At 30.5% G+C, this 15,876-nt stretch overlaps 1 protein-coding gene across 1 annotated transcript; it reads right to left on the bottom strand.

Moving 5' to 3' along the window:
* Positions 1-1,964: 1,964 nt before the first annotated feature.
* On the bottom strand, positions 1,965-3,065 carry LOC139872752 (short-chain dehydrogenase reductase 2a). Its single transcript, XM_071860676.1, has 2 exons — positions 2,983-3,065; positions 1,965-2,808 (listed from the first exon to the last, which is right to left on the bottom strand). Exons 1-2 carry the CDS (start codon positions 3,063-3,065, stop codon positions 1,965-1,967), a joined length of 927 nt encoding a protein of 308 aa, XP_071716777.1.
* Positions 3,066-15,876: the final 12,811 nt, after the last annotated feature.

Here is a 15,876-nt window from a genome sequence, read left to right as displayed (position 1 = left end):
TAAAGATGACAAACGAGTCTGTAAACTTGTTAAGTCTCTTTATGGGTTAAAACAAGCTCCTAGGAAATGGAATGAGAAATTTTGTGAAACATTGTTTGAATATGGCTTTGTTCAAAGTGTGAACGATTATTCTCTTTTTACCAAACATACTGATGATTGCTCTTTGTTTCTGCTTGTTTATGTTGATGATATTATTATTACTGGCAATAGTGAAAGTTGTATTAGTCAGTGTAAGAATTTCTTGCAAACTAAATTCAAAGTTAAAGAATTGGGATTATTAAAATATTTTCTTGGTATTGAACTTTTAGATCAAAATGGAGGTTTAAGTATGACACAAAGAAAACATACTTTAGAAGTAATTGATAAATTTGGTTTGTTAGCTAGTAAACCTGCTATTACTTCTATGGAATCTGGTGTTGTCTTTTCCAGCATTGATAATCATTCTGATACTGATTATCTCTTGTCTAATATAAGTGATTATCAAAAACTTATTGGAAAACTTATTTACATTACACTGACCAGACCTGATATTGCCTATGTTGTTTATTGTTTAAGTCAACATATGCATGCTCCTTTGAATTCACACTTAAATGCCGCTTTTAGAGTTCTTAGATATCTTTAAGGATCACTAGAAAAAGGCATTTTTATAACAAAAAGTGACAATTTTGTATTGTCTGCTTATGTTGATTCTGACTATGCAAAATGTATTTCTACAAGAAGGTCAGTTACTGATTTCTATGTTTATTTAGGAAACTCTTTAGTTTCATGGAAAAGTAAGAAACAGTCAACTGTTTCAAGATCATCTGCAGAAGCTGAGTATAGGGCTTTAGCTTCTGTTACATGTGAGCTCATTTGGATATTAAAACTTTTCAAAGATTTGAACATAAAAACAAAAATTCCCATAACTGTTTATTGTGACAATAAATCTGCTTTACAAATAGCCAAAAATTCAGTTTTTCATAAAAAAAACTAAACATTTTGAAGTAGATTTACATTTTGTGAGGGAAAAGATTAGTTCTGGTGTAATTCAAACTGTTCAAATTTCTTCTGAAGATAACACTTCAGATATTTTTACTAAACCACTTTTAAGAGCTCAACATGATTTATTGTGCAACAAGTTAACTCTTTTTGATCTGTTTCATGTTTAGATTAAGAGGGGATGTTAAATTTATATACATATTCATAATCTAAACATGTAAGATCATATGTATTTTGTATTTCTTCTTATTTCTGGGTTAAGAATAATTGCAAGATCCTTGCATTTATTTTCTGAAAGATAATTTGGTGGTCAAAGTATTAAAAAGAAGACTTTGTTGCTGAACAGCTATTTTGGAACTTGAGGGACCAGAAAAGAAATTTAAGAAATTTAAGAAATTTAAGTTATCTAATTTATTTTTTCATTATCTGATTCATTCGTTCATCTTTGTAACTGTGTGAAATTCATTCTAGGGTTTCATATCTTTTGTTCGTTGTATTCATAGCTATCTTTTTGATAGCTTGAGAGAGATTACTGTGAGATTGATTGTGTCTGAACCGTTGTAAGGATCTTGTATTGTTTTTGGTACTTATTTTTAACTTATGAGATTGGAGATTTTTCATCTCATCTGGTTGGTGGATTTAGTTTCTTGTTTCTGTTCATATATCATAGTAGTATGTGAGGAGTTTTTTAATCAAGAGGTTGGAGGTTCAAACCTCATAGTAAACATATATATTCATGGAATGAATTCGTGTCGTATACTTGTAAGTTTGCGTTTGCCTTTAAATAAATTTGAGTGATAGTGAACAATAGGCATTCTAGAAATTATAACATTGTGAATCTATCTTTTACTTAAACCATCAAAATAGTTGACTTTTATTTAAATGTCGGAACTTTTTGCATCTTTGTAAACATAATCAACAATCAACAATCAACAATGTGATTATAAAACAAAACAAAAACAGTTACAATGATCAAACTCTTTCAATCAAGCTTCTTTCTGACCCAAGTTAACACAATTTCTAGACGTTGTAACCGAGCCATCGACAACAAGATTATGACCACTTACATATCTCGACTCGTCGCTTGCAAGGTAAAGAGCAGCTTCAGCGATATCTCTAGCTTTTAAGGTAGTCCCTTTCAAGTTCCCTAAACCATTCACAAAACATTCTATATTTTCAACTTCTTTTTCGCTTGGTAACCTAAAACTCATTTCTCCATTTTCAACTTCTTCATCTTCATTTCTCCAAGCATTCACAAGCATTGATGTTGCCACCCCGAAAGGAGAAATGCAATTGACCCTGATCCCATATTTTCCCAACTCACAAGCTGCATTTTTCGTTAGACCAACAATCGCATGCTTTGAGGCCGTGTAAGCATGTGGGCCCAATCCTCCCATAACGCCTGCTACACTAGCCGTCGAGATAATGCACCCAACCCCTCGAGGGATCATAACTCTAGCAGCATGTTTCATCCCTAAGGCCACTCCTCTAACATTCACATTCATTATTTTGTCAAACTCATCTACGTCAAAATCAACAATGCTTTTGTGCGGGGACTTGTATCCCAGCACACCAGCATTGTTAAATAGTATATCAATTCGACCATATTGAGACATTGTCAAATCTATTAACTTTTGAACTTCAATTTCCAAACTAACATCACAATGAACATAAGTTGCTAAAGGTGATAATGAACTAGCTAATGCAAGTCCGATTTCATCGTTGATATCGGCTACCACTACTTTAGCACCATGTTTGACAAACAACCGTACCGTAGCAGTACCAATTCCTCCGGCACCACCAGTTACAATTGCAATCTTTCCCTCCAACCTATAAACATTTTCTTAATGGTTCTTCATATGTAGTGAAAAATTCGAAAAGTATAAATAACAATTAAGCTATATATTTCTTTATTATTTATATTAATACAAAAGAAAAACATTAACAATTTGAAATAATTATGAATGAATTAGTAAAGAATTAGAGGTGAGGGATTAAGGGTACCTTCTAGAGAAGAATGATTTGGTTTCTTTTCCATGGGGATGCATCCCTTGAAAGCCATTTTCAGGCATAATTTCTGCAGGCATCGTCAAATAAATTTTATTTAAATAAATTTAATTTTTAAGGAGAAGGGAGTGTTAGTCTATTTCGTGGCATGCTACCAAAAGGTACACTTTACATTGTCAAAAGACCCTCACCACACGTCCCTTGAAATACGTTTTACTCCGTATTAATATATTATTATTTTACGGAATATATAATAATTATTACAACATAACGTATTTTGAACAAATTTAGTTTTTAGTTGATATATAGAGACTTGATTCTTTCATCTTATTTTAACATTCTAGGACCACATATATTCTATTTCTAATGTAAGCAATATATATTTTATTTTTCGTATATTAAAAATCTCAGTATTGTTAAGTAAACAATTATGATTGAATATAGAATATTAATTTTGATACGGAGTAATAACTTTGAAAAACTGAAAATTACATCGATAATTTTGTAGTTTAAAAGATTACACTTCTACTCCTCTAATTTAAGAAAATTTTGGAAATATAATTACTAATTGTACCTTAAATTGTAGCTTTGAACGATGTGAGATATCGCTATCACTTTAACTTTCACTTACCCTCTTAGTACGATCAATGTGTGAATTTTGATCCTAAAAACAATTTTTAAATTTATGAAGAAGAATTTGCATGAAATATCGTCTGTATCTTCTCTTTTATTATGAACACATCACCATTTTTGTTTAACACGTATTATGTATGGTCAGAAATTACGAAACAGGTGCTTTAAGTATTATGGGACTTGTTTACCAATCATATATCTTACAGCTTTCAAGTTTTACATCTTTGACCCCAAACAATAATATTTCTTGCATTTAGGACGTTTCTCTAAAACGTTGTACTCCGTACTACATTTTAACTAGTATTAGCATTGTTATAAAAAAACTCGATTACTCCCCCATTAATTTCCGATTACTCATTTTTAAGAAAAGTTCGTTTAAATTTTCAAAATTCGTTTAACTAATCGCTCAACGTCGATTGATAGGTCAAAATCGAATTTGTTAATTAAAGTCGGTCAAATTCAAAATTGATCAACATTTTAACATGAATTTAAGTTAAACTTTACAGTTTTTGAACAATATAAACAATTATAGACAATTTAGTTAACGTTTATGTTTGTTTTTATGGTTTTTTCTTTCTATATTTACACATATAATTTTGAAAATTTAAAATTTAAATGTATAAGGTACAATCCGATTAATCTTTGATTAATACCGGAATTTTCAATTAATCTTTCCAAAGTCCCAACTGATTAATCCCATAATAGCGAAGTTTGCATGTTAAGTATTAGTTTGCGTATAAAACTACGCTCTTTTTTCTCTTTTCTCAATCTATATTGTCCATTTTAAAATTTAAAATGTTTCTTATATATATCAGATAAATAAAATATGAATAATGGATAAATTCAATAAAATTCAATGTATGTCCTCATGTGTAAGTTGAAAGTTGAAATAAAACTCGGGCCTAATTTGGATCAACTAGCCTGCTATTAAGTTAGTTGTTAAATGGGCTAAGTCACCTATGCTCTACCTCAAAGAGAAAAGGAGGGATTTTCACTATTTCTTAGACTTGTTCTATACCAGCGTCAAAATGAATCGTCAAATGAGGTGGATCAAGAGTGACGGACTGTAACAAGGATAAAGCAGCGTCAAATTTTCACGGAAGCCGGCGTTTGTTTAATTTTTGACGGAAACAATGGAAATTTGACACCCTATCACATTTTAACATCTCATTTTTAATTTAATAATTTATTTCTTTTATTACCCAATTTTCAATCAGACTTTACCACATCACCTTACAAATATATGACACAAAAACTTGATATTTTGGATTAACGGGGGTCAAAAACAGTCACAGTCAAAAACTCACTTTTTTACCGAAAAGTGCACAATTTACCTCTGACATCACCGTCAGGATTAGGAATAGTCTTAGAGTGTATCAATTTTCAATCAGATTTTACCACATTACCCTACAAATATTTGACACAAAAACTTGACATTTTGGGTTAACGGGGGTCAAATACAGTCACAGTCAAAAACTCACTATTTTACCAAAAAATGCACAATTTACCTCTGACATCACCGTCAGAGTTAGGAATAGTCTTAGAGTGTATCACTTTGGGTGGAGAAATGATTTCTCTTTATTCAAATACATGAAAGATTGTATACATCTCACCTCATCCATACATGTGGTATTAGAGTGTACACTTGTGGTATTGGTTTTTTTTGTTATTGTTGTTGTTGTATGAAGATTTAAAATAATATTTTATTTTAATATTAGATTCAGAATACAAATATACATATACATATATACATATAAATAGAAATAATGAAGTAACTTGCCGATTAAGTTTATCCAGTCAAGGTTATGTGACTTCCGATGCAATGACCACATGCGTACACAATTACAAACGCAATTAAACGCCCCATTGGTTAACTTTTACAGAATTTTTTTTCCCTTTTTTTTTTTTTTTTATGTTGGGGAATAACATATACGGAGTATATATATTAACTTTTACAGTTGTTTTATTATTAAAGGATGCATTGATTTATTTAATTTTCAAATTCATAACTTTGATTTACTTAGGCTCCTCCTATTGGTAACGTCTTGCTTTCTGTTCACATCTTAGCCCAGGAGGACGCCATTGACATCGGCTAGTCCTCCTATTAGTTCTTGTGTTAGTCCTCTTGTTAGTCCTTGTGTTAGCCCTTTTGTGAAATTTTTGATGACAGAGCATATGTATTTATTTATTGTACTAGTAGTATTAGAACTTGTACATTCTTTAATTAAATAGTAAGTGGGTTCCAATTTATTTGAGAGAGTATGTCATGGTTGAGAGTGTTTATTCCTAGGTTTAGTATTGGAAAGGAAGTGCTGATGTAGCGCTGATGTGACACTCAGAACTAAGGAGGGAGAACTTTCTCCATTGGGAGCATTCTTAGAGTTAACATTTTGTCGGGTTAAAAAAGGCGCGACTCTACACACATTGACTCGAGAAATGGTGTTATTTTCAAGCCAATAATAAAGAAATGTACGTTTTTGATTTAATTCAGTTCTTTGTTCCATTTAAAGATAATATTACCAATTTGTCTTTAATTGAAATTTATGACTTTTAAAGTCGATGTAAGTAGTCTTCTAACGCCTAGCTCGTTTTCTAATAAAGTTGAAAAGTTGTTGCCGTAAAAAAAATTTCAGGGTTGGAAATGAACTATGAAATTGCTAATTATTTGTTAAGTTAATGTGAATATTCTATTTGAAGAAAGTATTCGCAATACTAGTAGTATTTTGGGTAAATGGCATTCACCCAGTAAATATAATACTAGTAGTATTTAGTTATCAAAATTATTCATCGTAAATATACTTTTTTTAATGACGAAATTTTATTAACAACCACCTCCCTATTGAGAAACTTGGAAGGGACAAACCACAAACTTAAATCATAAAGGTTTTAAGAGTTAATCGTTCCAAACAATATTTTCTTTTCCTCTATTAATAATTCAATTAAACGAGTATAAACGAATACAATCGAAATGCTCATTCTTCTTTGCTGTGGCCGTAGCAAAATAGAATAGCGTTGTGGAACCTCCAAATCATCTAAGTTGTAGCTAACAATAGTGCATACGTGTTCTTAATAATTGTCGAAGCTTGCCAATCACGGTGCCACACTATTCATTCAGACCAAGCGTCGAACCTTGGAAATTGAACATTAACCCAAAAAGGAATTAACCTCCATAAGTCTATAGCAATATCATATGTAAACAGAACGTGACTGAGTGTCTTAACTTTATGCGAATACAATAAACAGCCTATAGTATTGATATCCATACCACAAGACGAGATATTAAGACGAGTCATTGTAAATATCACCATGTATTGAATACATAAATTGAAAGGACCCGTTCACATACATTATAAACGATTCACAATAGTTGATTACATCGCTAGGTATTTGACCTCTATATGATACATTTTACAAACATTGCATTCGTTTTTAAAAGACAAACTTTCTTTACAACGAAAATTGAAGGCGTGCACACCATTTCATAATACATCCAACTATAATTGATTTAATAATAATCTTGATGAACTCAATGATTAGAATGCAACGTCTTTCAAAATATGCCATGAATGACTCCAAGTAATATCCTTAAAATAAGCTAATGCACAGCGGAAGATTTCTTTAATACCTGAGAATAAACATGCTTTAAAGTGTCAATCAAAAGGTTGGTGAGTTCATAGGTTTATCATAACAATCATTTCAATATATTAATAGACCACAAGATTTTCGTTTATAAATATATGTACACTCGCAAGTGTATAAAAGTATTCTATAAGTTGTAGGCACCCGGTAACAAGCCTTAACGTTTATGTTTTACCCTCTGAAGTACACCAGATCAGGTGTGTTTAAAATAACCTCGAAGTACTAAAGCATCCCATAGTCAGGATGGGGTTTGTCAGGCCCAATAGATCTATCTTTAAGATTCGCGCCTACCGTACATAGACAAGTAGTTTAATGTTACCAAGCTAAGGGTATATTTCTGGTTTAAACCCACGTAGAATTAGTTTTAGTACTTGTGCCTATTTCGTAAAACATTTATAAAAACAGCGCATGTATTCTCAGTCCCAAAAATATATATAAAATGGAGCAAATGAAACTCACCATACTGTATTTCGTAGTAAAAATACATATAACGTCATTTAACAAGTGCAAGGTTGGCCTCGGATTCACGAACGTATCAATATTGAGATTCAATATTGCAGGAAAGTACGTAAACGCAACGAAGATGATAAACACTAGATTGACTTCACGAGCATACCCATGAACCATACCCATCACCTCCATAGCTATAACCCATAATTTTCTTAGCTTCGACTCATTCAAAAAAACTATTTTGAAATCACTCGGACAGCACTCCGTCGTAATATTTTATGTATACTAATAATATCTTGAAATAATATAGAGCAAATATATATATATATATATATATATATATATATATATATATATATATATATATATATATATATATATATATATATATATATATATATATATAAATCGATTGAGAGAGTTTAGAGAAATATATTTTCAAGTTTCTATGAAATAATGAAACCTATTGAATTCTATTTATAATAGATTTTTGAATTATTAAAGTGAATTATTAAAGTATGAATTATTAAAGTAAATTATTAAAGTATGAATTATTAAAGTGAATTATTAAAGTATGAATTATTAAAGTGAATTATTAAAGTATGAATTATTAAAGTGAATTATTAAAGTATGAATTATTAAAGTGAATTATTAAAGTATGAATTGTTAAAGTGAATTATTAAAGTTAAAGTAAAGTAAAAGTAAAGTAAAGGTAAAGTTAAAGTATAGTAAAAGTATAAAAACTATGTATGTATATTACGCGTATAAATATATATAATATTAATTTAAATCGTTATATATATTTAATAAAATAAAATGTAAATATCGTTATATTTATTATACTGGTTAAGTAATGAGTTGTCAAAAGTGATTCTAGATATTTATAAAAGTTATATACATTTTAATAATAAAGTTCTTTTTAAACTGAAAACGTTTTTGTACATTTGAAAATAGATTAATAGAATATTATGGAAACCAATTCTCCACTAACTTTTGTCTAACTTTCGTAAATCACACTTTTTATTTTTATTTATAAATAGCTTTACAAATTATTCCGAATATCGTTAAGAGGAATAGATTTTCTCAAATCATAGTGGACCTCTCAACAGAGACTTGTAATCACAATTCAATGTTTCTGATAATTCAATCATTTAATATATTTTTTTTTAATTTCGTCGATAATCATATTGAAACAAATACTTTCATATAAATCATTATACGTTTAAATATATTGTTGACATTTTCAATTTATAATATATACACATATACATACATATTCATATATGTTCATTTAATTATTCGTGAATCATTGGAATTTGGTCGAGGTTTAAATGAATGTATAAACATAGTTTAAAATCCTTGAGATTTAACTTAACAAACATTGCTTATCGTGTCAGAATAATATAAAAATAAAGATTAAATTTAGTCAGAAATTTTCGGGTCGTCACAGTACCTACCCGTTAAAGAAATTTCGTCCCCGAAATTTGATAGAGGTCGTCATGGCTAACAATGAGAATGTTATTATGACGATTATAAAGTTTTATCATGTCTAAGAAGTATGGATAAAATAATTCAATTACTCGAAGCGTATGAGGGAAGTTATCGTAAATGAAGGAAATAATATTATAGTGATTCGTCATATCTTTTGACGTCGTCACAATTGATCTCCGAATTTAAAGAAAATCTTTGTAATCTATATTGGATTTGATGCTTCGGTGATTAAGGAGATTATGATTCTATTCGAATTAATACGATAATCCATCTTGATTTCTCTGTCGGGTATTTCACTATAAATCCACCTCCTTCATTTCCTTACAACTCACACCTTCTATTCTTTCTCCCTCAACTCATATTTTAAAGTATTTGTCAATATGCTTCATCCAGTACTGATTCTCGATATACTCCTCACTTTTATATATGTCGTTCTTCTTTTTCATCTGCCTCCAGAAGAATCTATTTACTTCTACTATACTCTCGGTTTTAAAGTGTTTTTAGTTCTTCCGTGTCTTTATATTGCTATATGCATCGATATATACGGTTTATAATTTTTGGGTGGTTGTTGGGTTTTATATCTTCCCTTATATTTCAAAGCCCCCTGCTTCTGTCTTCTATAATCATTGACATCCACAGTTAATGCTCCCTTCTATTTGCTGCGATTTATACTTCAATTTCTATTTTGGAGTTTTGTCCTTTCGTTTCTTCTTCTTGCGATTAAGCAACGTTTGTAATGGTCCAGCATTCGCAGATATGAATTTCAGAATGAACATAGTTAATGTTCTAAGAAGGAAATGGTAATGGCACGATCTTGATTTGTTAATTTACCAGAATACCCTGAAAAAGGACCGAATCATCAAGAAAATATTTTCTTGATATTTTTAGAGATTAAATAGAATACAAGAGTCGTATAACATGGAACATGATGACGGTATGGTCTGTGAATCGTCATGTCCCATTAGAAACTCAGCATGACTTACTGTAATATAATCACGTTGATCAAGTGTCATTATATTATACTAACTCATGCTTCAGTTCCCAACACTACTTCAAAACATTCATAATTTAAACTCGAAAGTTTATAGAATATAGAAACTAATAGTTTCTTATATGATGTAACACTGATAGCGTAAAGAGATAAATGACTTCAGATAAGATTAGTTGTGAAAATATCTTCAGAAATATCGCGGATATTTATAATGAAAGATATGATAATATCTTAGAATTTCTAATATTGATGGATGATGATGAAGATTTGTCTGTAAAGGTTTAGAAAAGAGTAAGGTATTCGTTAATGACTTTAGCAGGCACTGAATCATTTAGATTCTTTGAAGGCAGATTTAGTCTTTGTGATTTGTCTACAGCCTCCTTCATAGTCTGTTCAATCCGTTTTCCACTTCCAAACCTTCTCTTTTTCTCAGCTTTACCACCTTACTATTCTTTGTCATCAAACTTTTTACTGTTAAGATCGTTTATAGTTTTTGATGCTTCGTCAGCATTTCAAGAACTAGTTTGCAGTTCAAAATATTTTTTAGAACTTCACATTCAAAGTATGTAAGTCCAGAAGATAGACGTTTTACTTACACATATAACTGTTGGCGTAGACATGCTGCGAGATTTCAAAATACTGGTTACTGATTTCCGATGATTCGTATGACAATTCTCGTTACAAGATGCGAATGAGTAAATGATGTGATTTCAATAAATATAATGATTTTTTGAAAAGTCAAAGATAATTGAAGTTGTTGGTAAGTTTATTGCTAAGGTGGCGAGATATGAAAGGTTCCCCAGTAACGATGACGAAAGGGCAACGTATCTATCGAGGTTATAATAAGACTAGTCTGACTGAAAAGTCGAAGTTGACTTGCTGGAGATGTGACAAAACTGGCTACTTTGAAAAGGAATTGAAAAGTCATTTTAGCTAATAAATGCCAAAGGGTCTGACACGGATACGCGTCGAACTATGACTTTGGCTTCGAGAGCTTTTTAGGTACATAACTGTGGGTAATATGTGGTTGGATCATCATCCCGATTGTTCATTGTTTGAAGTGTCTTCAAAAACTTCGGAGAGTTTGAACACAGTTTGTAATCGTTAATATACATATGATGTTCTAACACAGTTTTGAAGTCAAAGTATAGCTTTGAAAGATGTAGGAATCTAAGAGTGATGTCTTCTGTTAAATCATGACTTGGATTTTAATTTGTCAAAATCAGAATGCGTAATCAAATTTGGGTGAGAATGGTTGTTTTGATTTCTATACAAGAATGTATATTGTTGTGAGATTAGGGAGTATAGTTGATGATTTTCTTAATCAGATTCGAAAAATGTAACATATTAATTGTGAATTTATATATCTCTCGGGTATTACCTACCCGTTAAAATTTTTCCACAATTAATATTTTGTACAACAGAATTTTATTATAGTCTTTATGAAAATATATATGTGCATATTTTCTTCAGATGTAACATAAATTTAATGAGTTAATATTAAATTAAACTCATTTGATTTACGGTTGAAATTCGAACTGAATAATCCCTAAAGACTTTAGAAATTACATAACTTTTATGGAGTATTTATTCAATAAAATTGAAATTATGAATTAATACTTCGTTATTTGTTGGTGTTTGTGGAATTCTTGTGAATTTCGCAAGGTACGAATTATGTTATTTGAAAAGTTTCGAGTACATCGACGATAAAAGTGAAAAATCAAACTTATATTTGAATAATTCATTTGATTTATTATGAATTGGGATTTATTAAATTGAGGCAGAGATTGTAGTTAATGATGGTTAAGTTGTGGACGAAGGACGTACATTATTGCATATTAGTAACATGAATTAACCGAGTAGTTAAGATTCACACATAATAGCTTAGTACGGAAATATTTATTATGGTCTAAAAATTTATATATATATAAGATATACATATAAATCCTTCAGTGGAAATGAGTTAATACTTCATAACTCATTGATATGTCTACGGTGATTCTTGAACTGACGGAGTTTGTGATGTTATAGGTGCTACTGATTCTGACAACGCTGATGGCACTGACTGTACTGGTGATGTTCATGGTACTGTTGATGTTGTTGGTAAATCAAGTCTAGCTTGTAAACCACACATCATTCTTGTCAGGGTTTCTACTCTTCCTTCTATCATTTGGGTTCACTCATCTAATTTATGGTTAGGGCTAGAATAGATAATCTCTAAGACTTTAGAGACTACATAATCGTCGCAAAATGTTTCTCCAATGAAGTTATGAATCAATACTTCATCGTTTGTTGTTGTTGGTATTCCTTGGTATCTATAGAGTGTATGTCATTGGTACTCGTGGGATATAGGTTGTGATGTTGAAGTGTGGGATGCGGATGTTACTGTTTGTAGTGACCCGTCCTTATCCCCCTGGACGAAATCATCAACATCTGGTCCCATTTCGAGGTACTGTCCTAAATATGCCCTGATTTACTCCAAGTAATATCTTTTAGTTTGAGCAAATGCACAGCGGAAGACTTAATTCGTACCTGAGAATAAACATGCTTAAAAGTGTCAACCAAAAGGTTGGTGAGTTCATAGGTTTATCATGATAATCTTTTCAATATATTAATAGACCACAAGATTTCTGTTATCATAAACATAATACACTCGCAAGTGTATGTAAAGCATTCTAAGTGGTTGAGCACTTGGTAACCATACTTAACATTTAATCACGTCGCATATTCCCTTTATTATGAAATCCCACTACACCGTACCAAGTGTAGTCGCCAAAACGAAGTACTGTGCAACCGTTGAATACTGGTCATCCAGTCCGGTTGGGGTTGTCAGGCACGATAGATCTATCAACAGGATTCGCGTTTACAATACCCATGTAAATAGTAGTTACCAAGCTACAGGGAAGTATGCCAGTGGTACAACTCAACGTAGAATATATTTTTAAGTACTTGTGTCTATTTTGTCAAACATAAAAGCAGCGCATGTATTCTCAACCCAAAAATATATATTGCGAAAGCAATTAAAAAGGGAGCAAATGAAACTCACCATACTGTATTTTGTAGTAAAAATACATATGACGTCATTGAACAAATATAGGGTTGGTCTCGGATTCACGAACCTATATCATTTATATATATATATATTAACACATATAATTGTAATCGAACGAATTTACATATTAATAGTGATATAATTGTTATCTTAATTAAGTGTTTCATTAAAACCCTAATAAGTTACATTTATTAATATTTATTATTAAAATATTAATATAGTTATGTTATATGTAGTAAATATATCTTTATATATCTAATAGTTATTTGACAAAATAATATTTATAATAATAACTAAAAGTTATTTTATTTTACAATAATAATAATAATACTTTTACTTAATAACAATACTAATAACGAAAATAATAATAATAATAATAATAATAATAATAATAATAATAATAATAATAATAATAATAATAATAATAATAATAATAATAATAATAATAATAATAATAAAAGACGTATACCTTTAAAACAGCGTAAAAGAAATAAATGTCATAGCCTGGGATCGAACCCGTGACCTCTCGATTAAACCCAACACACCCAACCATCTCTCTGTCTGTCATCTTTCTATTTTATAACACAGCCGAATTCTATATACTCATGATTTTTGTTCCTTCATATATTTCCGAAATAAGTAGCTCGTTAAACTTATTTATCATCATCTTTTTCATCCCAACGTAAATCAGTTGGATATATTTCGGCCCAATGACACTTACAGCCCAACAATAAAATCTAGTCTCATCCCAACAATAAAAAGAAAGCAAACCCACAGCCCAGTTGAGTTCAGATATGGTTTTACGGTTACCAGCTAATGGAGAAAAAGAGGCCGCCTATCATACTTATTTTCATCATCATCGTTCTAACCTAAACTATCATCGTGTATCCTCATAACTTTTGTAATATCATCCTAAACGCCATCACCATCATCAACTTCATCATACGTTTTCCTTACTATCACCATGATTATCTTTATAACCGTATCATCTTAATCAATTTCGTCTAATATCATTCATCATAATTTCATCGATTACTCATCATCCAATTTATCTCTTTTTATTGACATCATCACTAGGTCATTTTCCATTATCTTAATTATAATAGATAGGTTACCAACAATTATTGATAATACTTTGTATAATTAAATAATTCAAAAGTATTATTTACTTTACAACTCATGATCTGTTTTATTGTCATCATCAAAAAGTCATTGACATCTTCCCTCTTTACATCGTTTAAGATAGTAGTAGAAACAGAAGAAAGATGGCAGCAGGAAATTGAATAAAAGAAATCGTAGCAGCAGTTAAATGTTCGAGTAAACAGAAACGTAGTGGAAACAAATTGGAGGTTGATGATGGGTTGTCTTGCTACCTTCTAATGGCTGTAACAGGAAAAACAATAGTAATCAAATAGAAACAGTAATCTTTTGCAGGTTTTTGGTGGGTTTTGAAATAAATAGAAAAGGAAGGAAAGAAGAAAAATAGCGAACAGAAATGGAGTAGTAATAATAGTGGTATCGTGTTCATATCTGAGACAGAAAAAGAATTTAAGCATAGCAGCAGTGATGGCGTTCTCGTGGTGTTTTGTTCAGCTAGACAATTCGAATAGCAGTAGTTATAACAAATAAACCCGTAACAGTAATAATATTCTAGTAAGAAGATGATGGTGGTTCTAAAGTGGTGATCAATGGTGAGTTGTGATGGTGTTGGGTTTTGTTCATGTGAGGATCGTTGGTGTTGTTCAAATGTTGAACAGATTAAGGAAAAAAAATAGATGGTATGTAATAACCATGGTGATGGGTTTCACGAATTGGAAATAGAAACACAGTAGCGTAGCAAACTAGTGGCGTTTGGGGGTGATTCTTGATGGTTTGATGGGTGGTGATTATCGTGCGGATTTTTCCAATCGTTTTATACTTATGAGATTAATATTTACATAAATTAAACCTTACCAACATAATAAGCAATCCAAATTGTTGAGACTTGTGTTTTTAAAAAGAGTTTTACACAACGTTTGACCGTCCAATTTGACCGATGATATCACGAACTATATAACATATGATAATTATACGTTTGTGCATATATATGTATTTATATATATTTAATATGATCTAAGGATGGTTTAACATCTCATTGTGTACTAATGACAATGAGTTATAAGTATATTTTGAAACTACTAACTTAAGTTTTCAAAAAGATAACTATACGTAACATTCTTTGATATATATACTTATAACCTATAATGCTTATACATGTATCGTATATATAATGTATTTAATCACTTTTTAAGGACTTAAATACATAAAACAATATAAGTATATTCACAAAAGATAGCTATATTTAAATTCTCATTCCGTTTTCTCAAGATTTCTATACGTATATCTAGGGTATATGTACCCGTATCATACCCAGCTTCTATATGTATTTACTATTGGTATATACACATCAAATCAACATCCTAATCAACATTATTACTGCCCTAGATATGAGGTAACTAGGATTTTTCAAGTAGCATGAATTATTAGTAAGAAAACAAAATTAGGAATCCTTTTCTTTCTTTATAAACTAAAAACATTTTTATGAATGAACACCATTTCTTCACTCCATTTTCTCATACCTACACCCTCATTTCTC

Source organism: Rutidosis leptorrhynchoides, chromosome 10, assembly GCF_046630445.1.
Source record: "Rutidosis leptorrhynchoides isolate AG116_Rl617_1_P2 chromosome 10, CSIRO_AGI_Rlap_v1, whole genome shotgun sequence".
Classification (NCBI taxonomy): domain Eukaryota; kingdom Viridiplantae; phylum Streptophyta; class Magnoliopsida; order Asterales; family Asteraceae; genus Rutidosis; species Rutidosis leptorrhynchoides.
The sequence above is the reverse complement of the archived record's forward strand: the minus strand, read 5'-3'. Positions and strand labels throughout refer to the sequence as shown.